We start from the raw sequence: 9349 nt of genomic DNA on the forward strand, positions 1-9349 counted from the left end.
ACATCTTGTATTCATAGATATAAAAAACAAAGTGGTACAACCAAGCCACCAAAGACATAGCGGCACACACCCCTTACATTAATTAAAATAAGCCCTGTGTCTCAACACCAGCATGACAGCAAAGGGTGGGAGGGGGACACACGGGCAAATCTTTACCTAACTTTTTTGAACTTAATTAACCACAGCCTAACGGAAAAAGTCTGCTTAATGTATTTAAATAAATGTTTCCCTCATCTTCTATCTGTATCCCCAGAGAAAACAGTTTCAATTCTGTGTTTTTAGTACTTTTCTGTTAGCCTTAGGATTAGAACTCTTAACCGTTATTGTTACTTGAAAAATTTTTACAAAATATTTGAACAATGAGTAAGTTCAAATGCTAAATTTGATTTCCATAATTTTTTGAGGATACAGATTATAGTGATACAAAACGATGTGATAGGTCATCAAAATAATTCTCTATGAGTAGGGGGAAAAATAAAAACAAAAAAAATTTTTGATATACCTAAGCATTTGTACTGTTTTCTCAAAACTGACATTGTTAAATATCCTCATAGTGGTAAGCCAGTAAAAAAGGAATCTACCTAAGTAAGTCTGCCAGGCTATTAAAATGCAGCATATACTAAAAAATAATAAATGGGTCAAAATCGATCATTGTTGAAAATACTATGTATTTCTTGAAAGAATAGAGAAATGTTTAAGTGTCTAGTTTAGCACCTGTCTTGACTAATAATTGCCCATTCATAAGCTGCTCTTTCAGCAAATTGCTGAGAGCCTTAAATTCGCAGCATTATTGATCAGCAAAACCTGAAAAACTGGTTTTAAAGCAGCCTCTTATGTTTATCTTTGATTTGAAAATCCAAAAAATACACTTTTCTTGCTTGATAGTACACAGAAAAGCATGGCAATGCTGTCCCTAGAAGACGAGCAAACATAAAAGGTTGGATCACAAGTAAATTATGTAACAGAAGACAGAAATGAATTAACTCTCTTCAGGCTACCTGGGGCATAAAATAAATTCTTAGTTGACTAACACTAGACTGCTATACTTGGCTGCTATTTATCTATTTGTCAATCTTGTTAAAGCTGTCACTTAAGGTTAAATTCCACTGTAATTAATATCCTTCAGTAAAAGCATCCAAAATTAAATTCTAAGACTAAACAATGACCTATTTGACAGTATTTACGATGAAATTGTTACAATAAAAGTATTTGGATATGTCGCTAAAATCCTGCATAAATACCACAGGAGCCAGGAAAGATATATTTTTAGCCCTGACTGATTCTGTTTTTTCAATTCTCAGGGTATCAGTTTTCTCAGAGTCTCATCACATTCTAGCTACTATAATTTTTTTTAAGATGCAAACCTCAGAGAGGGGGTAGTTGTTTTTATTTTTGTTTCAAGGGAAAAACTAAAAGCCAATAGTGACAACAATAAACTTCGAACTGAGGGTTAAAGTATCGAATCAGATTTGGCTTGCTATAAAAGACTTTTACCAATTAGCAATAAAACAAGTTTATATTCTATTTCTACACATTAGCAAAACTTGAAGGTAACCCAAACATGTGCTACATGTAAGAGGCAGGCAGAAATTAAAAATGCACTATGGAACCTGACTAGACTCTTCATAACTATAAAGATCATTAAAAATAAAGCAAGTCTGAGAAACTGTCAGAGTCTAGAACAGTCAAAGGAAACATGACAACTAAATGTAATACAGTATCCTTGATGAGATCATAGGATAAAAAAGGGCATTAAATAAAAATAAAGGATAACCAAAGAAACTATCGATTGTAGGTAATAACCAATGTATCAGTATTGCTTCATTAGCTGTGGACAATGCACCATTTGATGGAAAGTGTTAGCAATACCAGAAACTAGGTGAGGGTAGCTCAGAACTCTATGCTGTCTCTGTTAAATTTATGGAAATCTACACCTATTTTAAAACAAAAAGTTACTTAAAAAAAAATGCACTATGAACGACACAAATGAAATGAAGGGGGTGAAGCAAAGGCAATTTTGCACTTTTATTACTGACTTAATATGAAAAACTGACAATTCTCATCTGCAAAAAGGAATGGCTTCTGCCTTCTCTCACCAAGAATGGCAGAGTTACTGCCACAATCACAAATATTTCAGTAACAAGATGTGGTAGCTGCTGAACCAAACAGAAAGACACTGCCTGCAAAGAGCACACTCAAGCTAAATTAACCAGCCTATTAGTTACCACCTGGGTCCTTCCGGTTCCCCTCTCCTTGCTACCACACCTCCACTTGGAACTCAGGACTGCCTCCAGCAGCTGATGCCACCCCTACTGTCCAGCTGCTCTCTTCTCAGGGGAGCTTAAAAGAAGGGGATGGAGTGCCACAGATGGGAAGAAATGAAAAAGGGGTTAGCTCGAGAGACAGCGGCAGACTAATTACCCCAAAAGGGAGGCAGACGGTGTCCCTGGAGCAAAGAAAAGGGCGAGACAAATATACTCCATCTGAAAAGACCTTATTATTCTTTAAGATATGTCTGATTTAAGTAAAAACATTCTAAAGTAAATGACAGGTTAAAAAAAAAAGCTAAAACATTATAAAAATACCATTGGCTACACAAACTGTTTAAGATAGTACCAGACAGACTTTGGAACAGAAAATATGATTACATATAACCATTACTATATTTAGGTTTACTATTTTAATTGCTTTCACTGATAAATTCTTAAGTTAATTGGCATTCAGCAAAATCTGACAAGTAAAGCCTAAACTTCCAAAATTACTTTCATTACGTTCAAATAAATATTTTAAAGTATAGGCAGCACTATTTTAAATAATTATGCTTACAAGCAAACTAGAGAAAAAAAATTTAATAGCTGTGAATTTTCAGGAGAAAACCTATTTAAAACAGAAAAAGAAACTACCCACATAGTATTTTAATATACATCACGCCAGTTCACAATGAACTTTAATAGGCTTTTAATTTTCAAAATGTTAGTCCTACTAATGTAATACTAATATTACATAACTGTTAAATTATGTTTGATTCCACGAAATGTATTTCATGGAATCTGGGGGAGAGGGGGTGGGGAGAGGGAAATGGTCTGTTCAGATGTTCTAACTTTATTAAGAAGCCTGAAACTTCCAAGTCAGCATAAGTTTATCTATATGATCAATAATATTAAAACAGTCTTCAAATATTTTAGTAAGGTGGTATTTATAATCACTTCAAGATTAAAATAACTCAAGCATACCTAAAGTCAATGAAAGAAAAAGGAAGCTGGCAGGCTTAGTTTTTGGCATGACAATTACAAAGCATCACCTTGCTGATGCTGTAAAGGAATATTATACTCTGACGTATATGCATACATCATATACACATACATATATACAAACTCATCATTTAATATATTTAGAACCACACTACATACTTAAAAATAAGGGCTAGATTCTCCAGCAGGATCTTATTAGAAAAGCTGGAAAGCACTTTTCATAAAAGAATTGCAACCACTCTCAAAAATAAATATTAAGTCTGAAGGGTTTGTTAATTTGAAGATAAAAAATGTGACACACACATTCCTGCACAAACACTGGTCTTAAGTGCTTGTCTGAGATAGTCACCTGGATTACGTACATCCAAAAATAAAATAAGTTCTATAGATCAAATAGACAATAACAGAAACTCCAGAGTACTTGATTTCCAGTAAGAAAACTTTTTCAGTTATCTAAAAATTCCAAATTTTCTAGTCAGGAATCATTATGTTACATCTTACTGAAATCTTTGGTACACTGCAGCAAACAACTAATCATTTACATTCCTATCATCAAAGATTCAGCTAACATGGACTCTAAAGTGAACACAAGCTTCAGTACTACATGAAGAATTATAGTTTCTCTTTTGAAAGTAACATTTGGTCCTAAATATCAAGAAAATAAGACAGAAGTAACCTTATCAATTTGCTCATAATAGAATCACTTCCCTAACTTTTCAGATTATGACACATGTCCCACTATAAAAGCTAAACAAGTTGGCACTGTTTCATATCAAAGACAGTCTTTGATGGAACAGTACCTAAAATAAAAGAATCACATTCCAAGAATAAGAAAATTAACATATGCCTTCATTTGTTAATAATGTAACAACCACAAATAAAAATACTGAAAAAACTATGTGCCTAGGGGGGAAAAAAAAGCACATGAGAAAGTTACCATATTTCCAGATATTTCTACAACTATGTGCGTATTTACACAGAAGAGAATAGTAGCAGAATTGACTCAAAGACGAATTACACTTGGTTTCAAAAGTATTTTTTGACTTTGTTAGGAAATGCTCCCCAATTCCATTTTTCTTAATTTTAATTAATTTACTAACATGCCTTCCTTGGGGCTGTCTGCCAGAAATTCATGAGAAAGCTGGGAGGTGGAAGAATAAAGTTATTCAAGGCTCAAAAAAACCTGCCATAAAATGCATAATTTTCAGTAAAATAAAATAACTGCAGTGTAATAAAACATGAAGCTGAATTTTTGTCTGGTTTCACAGTAAACAATATTCCACCAAAAAAATCATTTGTAATACAAATGTTTTTAGGAAAAGTATACAACATTGCTATATCTTTAAGTTAGAAATTATAAGCTGCTTTCACCTGATAAGTCATGGTGAATAAGGTCAGCAAAATTGGGGTCTTCACCCCACCAAAATATCCACAATTCTCTTCTTCCAGGTCTCTGATCACGCCGCCAAACACCAAGTACATCTGCCTTAAGGCAGCGACTAAAACTGCTCAAAATGGGGTCTTCCTCTGTCACCGGAAACAGAATAGGGGCAGAAGTTGGGCCTTGCCATACATATCTCTTCCATTTAATTCCCGTCAAGTCAGCCTGAGGAAAAGAAAGTATGATTTTTTTATTATTGCATATTCACTCAAAATCAAAAGTCCTCACTATTAAAGTCCCCTATTTCATGAAGGCATTACACTTTTTCAACATATCCTTGGGATACTGAAAACTGACCAGAAAAGAAAGGGGGAAAAAAAGCTTATTCTGATGATTCAACAACCAAAAATTAAAGGAGAAGAACAAAGACACTGAAAAAATTAATACTGACATGTCACTGAATACAAGTCAATAAATGTGTCCCAAGGATAAATTAAAAAACTTTAATAATGTTAAATACAAACATAGACTTTAATACTGCACACTGAGTAAACATTTGCTCTCAGTCCTAAATTCTGTTCTTACTGGTTACATTTGTTTCTTGGTATCAAACTTACTACAAAATTAACTTTTAAAGATTCATCATTCCGTGTTTATAGAAGTCACAGCTCTAACGAAAAGAAATCTCAACTACAATTGAAAACATTCTTGTTAAATCTTTACATATCCCTTTAAGGAAAAGTCAAATAGCTGCTCACAAAGAACTGTCAGATTTGTGCTAGTCTTATCTTCAAAGAACTCGATCCTAAAAGTACCAAAAATAGACTGAGTTGGAGAAGACAGAAATGTAAAACCTGCTGTTTGTCTACTATATCTGAAGAGATGCTGATTAACGGATATTCTACAAGAAACATTTTATAACGGGGAAGGTATTAAAGATCTCAATTTAGTATCGTAAAAGAAATCATCAGCGTAAATTCAGTAATTTTTTAATCTAACTTAAAAGTGCAAGCTTAAGGTGCCAAAAATGAAACTGCTGATACATGACTGGCAGTTTACACTTGCCAACTAGTTGTGCTCCGCCCACTCAATTCACTTACCTATCACACACTCTTAATATTTCTCATAGGACAGGGAAAATGAAAAAAAAAAGTTACCGAAACTTCAAATCATTGATGAAGCTAAGCTCCTATCCAACTGCAGACTGAGTATTTGCAACAGTTGGTACTTTTGAAAGTCTTTATTGAGATGTTCCCAGACCGGAGCCAACCAACACAACTGCCATCCGTAGAGCCAGCTTCCCCTGACTTTTCAATAAGAGGAGGAGCAGCCTTCTGTATAAAAATATTTAGTCCAGAACCACAGCATCTCTTCCATAAGTTCGCTCCACTCTCACAAACCTAATACTCTAATAAAAGCAAGTCGGCTAGAGATTGTCAAAACCTCAAACTGTTTCCAAAGTTTAAAAGAAAAACTACGGAATGGCATTCACTGTTTTTTTAAAGAGTCTGAAGTCACCCAAGGAACAAACGAACCCCCTAGAGTTTGACTCATCTTTATTAAAAAAAAAAAAAAAAAAAAAAAACACGTAAAATTAAAGGAGTGCTAAGTTCCGGGGTCCCGTTTACTGGGGGAAAACAAGAGGAGCAGAGCCAGGCAGTGAGAGAATGGGCAATAATAGAAAGTGGCAGAAAAAGGATACACGGTCAATAAGGAGACAAGCAACAGTTAAGCCAGCAAGACAAGAGGGAAACGCCGCTGTCCTGCCAGGAAAGGAGCCCAAGTTGGGAGACAGGACTGCGGGTGAGAAAAGTGTCGGAAACGGGAGAAAAGGCCGACGCTGCTAGGGCAGCCCCGGACGGCGGGCGAGGACGGCGGCTCCGGGCCGGTGCGGGGCTCCCGCGGCGCCGGCTCGGGCCGGGCCTCGCCCGGGGACTCGGGCATCTGGATCCGACCCGGACCCCCTCCCCCACGGCCCAAGGGCGCACCTCGCGGCCCCTCCCCCACCGCCCGCCCGCCGCGGCCCCCGCCCGGCACTCACCAGGCAGAAGAGGTTACAGTGACAATCTTCCAGGCTGGCCCCGTTCGGCACGAAGGAGGAACTCATCGTCCCTCACAGCAGCCGCCGCCGGCGCCACAACCCACCATCCGCCATTACCGCCGCCTCCGACCAGAGAGAGAAACAGACACCGGGGAGGGCGGGGGGGTGGTGGTTGGGGGGGCGGTGGAAGAGAAGGCCGCCGGGCCGCCCGCCCTCCCCACCCACCCCCCCGCCGCCGCGAGCAGCCCTCGCCGCCCGGCCGGCACCCAGCCGCCCGGGGCCGAGGGCCGGAGGCGGGAGGGCCGCGCCGCGCTCGCCCCGCCGGCCGGGCTGCGGCCGCCGCGGAGCCCGCGGACGCTCGTCCCTCTTTGGGGGACGGAGGGGATGTGTGCCCCTGCCACCAGAAAAAATAATAAATTACAGAATAAATAATTAAAACCGAGTCCGAGCGGGCAGAGCCCGAGCCCCGGAGGGTGCTCCCGGGGCGGAGAGGCGCCCGCAGAGGGGCGGGAAGGGCGAGAACCGGGAGAGAAGCCCAGGCCCCCGGCCCGGCGGCGGCGATGTCCTTAAGCCCAGAGTCTCCTCAGTGGCGGAGGTTGGTGGCGGCGTCTGCGGGCTCAGACCATTCTCTGGCTGTGTCTTCGTGTCGTCCCTGAGCCAGACCGGCCTAACGTCCGCTCTCCTGCGGCCTCACCGCCGGGACGCCGTAGTCTCCCCCATTTTGTGGGCCCAGCGGGCGGTGTTTTTCCCCCTTTAATCCGAATTCACGGGTTTTCCCTTCGCTTTAATGGCGGCCACAGGGACCAGCTCGCCCTCTCTGCTCGCCCATTGGCCGCCTGGAGGTCACGTGGGCCCAGGCTCCGTGGGGAGGGGGAGAGAGAAGGGAGTGAGGGAGGGCCGGGAAGCTTTCAGCGGAGGCGCTGAGCCCCGGGGGACGGGGCAGCCGGCTGGTGGCCACCGAGACAGCGCCATCTGCTGGGTGCCCCGGCCAGTGTGCGATGACCCGGGCCCTGGCCCTCTCTCTCTCCTTGCCCGGCAATTGACAGTACCAGAGGGTTCACATCACAAATCTGAGAATTACGTTGAAATCAGTTTGAATTCTTTGGAAGAGAAAAGTACGGCAAAATTCCAAGCCAATCTCACTTATTCCTCAAGGCCGTTGGGGTGCGGCACAAACCCCTGGGCTTGGGCGTCAGATCCTCTGAGACCAGACTCGGCCGCTCGAAAGTTGGGATATTAAGAAAGAAACATAAATGAAACAGTATAGCCTTGTGGTTCACAGCCGGGGAGTTAGAAGTTACACTGCCTGGATTCGAACTTTGAGCAGATCACTTACCTGCGTCCCAGTTTACTCATCTGTGAAATGAGGAAGACTTGTCTCCCTCACGGGTTGTTGTGGTAAATGAGTTAATACAAAGAAAACACGTAGGTAAGCCCAGTGCCCGGCACAGATAAACACTGCTGAGAGTTGTCTATTACTGTTGTCATCATTACCTCGTGTGGTTATTGTGAGGAGTAAGTGACCCAAGTGTATGTAAAATGCCCACTGAGAGTCATCTCTCTGCGAGAACCCGCACTTACTTTGCTTTACCGCTGTATCTCCAGTGTCTCAAAAAGGTTCCTAGCACACAGTAGGTGCTTGATATTTGTGAATTTGCGACTGAATGGAAAGAAGTAGGAGCCAAATAAAACGTTCGTTCCCGTTCCCACAAAACATTTCAGTTCTTGATTGGATCATACTTCAACGTAGGAACTCAAGACATTTTCCCTAAGTTTTAGAAGGGAGAGAAGGGAAGAGAGAGAGATGGAAAGGAAAGAGAGCGGCGAGGGGAAAAGAAGGGAAGAGGGAAGAAGGGAGGGAGGAAGAAGTAAAGGTGATTCAAAAAATTGGAGACATCATCGAGTTAGGACTTTACCATAATTTTTCATCTTAGTTGCCTCTGTAAAATGATGGTGGATTCTTCTATGCCCTTTATTCAGCCACAGATTGAAAAGCCTTCCTCCTGTATTGATTCATATATGGTAGTGAAGAGCCCAGATATTGAAGTCAAAAACCTACAGGAGAAGTTCTGCCACTTACTAGTTGATCTTGGATCAAATTTGACTTTAGATCAAATTAATTTCTCCTGCTTTCAATTTTCTCATTGTGAAATAGGAATAATAAAAGTACTTTCCTCCTAAAGTGTCTGGAGGATGAAACATTGCAGACATAGGGTTTGCCACAGTGCTTGCTAAACGTTAGCTGTTAATATACTTTAAAAAAATCATTATTGAACACACTCATATATGTTCCTGGTCTGTGCTAGGCCTGGGATACAAATATGAATAAGATATATGCATAACCCTAAACACTTTGGCCACCTGATACAAGGAACTGACTCATTAGAAAAGACGTTGAGGCTGGGAAAGATTGAAGGCAAGAGGAGAAGGGGATGACAGAGGATGAGCTGGTTGGATGGCATCACCGACTTAACAGGCATGAGTTGGAGCAAGCTCTGGGAGTTGAGGAAGGACAGGGAAGCCTGGTGTGCTGCAGTCCATGGGGGCTGCAAAGAGTCGGACAGGACTGAGCAACTGAATTGATTGAACTGAACTGAATTCCTGAAGCAAGGCAACAAAGGAACCGTTTCCCACAGGATAAGATAAAATACATGTAGGTATTGCTTGAATAAGGTG

At 41.1% G+C, this 9349-nt stretch overlaps 1 protein-coding gene across 2 annotated transcripts in view; it reads right to left on the reverse strand.

Moving 5' to 3' along the window:
- The window catches only part of MED13 (mediator complex subunit 13), a 96547-nt gene extending 89517 nt beyond the window's left edge, over nt 1-7030 (reverse strand). Inside the window, exons 1-2 of one of the 2 annotated variants that reach the window (XM_086360560.1) lie at nt 6674-7030; nt 4623-4857 (exon numbers count right to left, since the gene is read on the reverse strand). In XM_086360560.1, the coding sequence (XP_086216686.1) occupies nt 4623-4857; nt 6674-6739 (301 nt within the window). In that variant the 5' untranslated portion in view covers nt 6740-7030. The remainder of the gene's footprint in view (nt 1-4622; nt 4858-6673) is intronic. The other variant, XM_086360561.1, reaches the window with a different exon arrangement.
- Between the last annotated feature and the right edge of the window lie 2319 nt (nt 7031-9349).

This window comes from Bos grunniens, chromosome 19 (assembly GCF_055505025.1).
Source record: "Bos grunniens cultivar Pamir isolate PY7600 chromosome 19, Bosgru_T2T1.0, whole genome shotgun sequence".
Classification (NCBI taxonomy): Eukaryota; Metazoa; Chordata; class Mammalia; order Artiodactyla; family Bovidae; genus Bos; species Bos grunniens.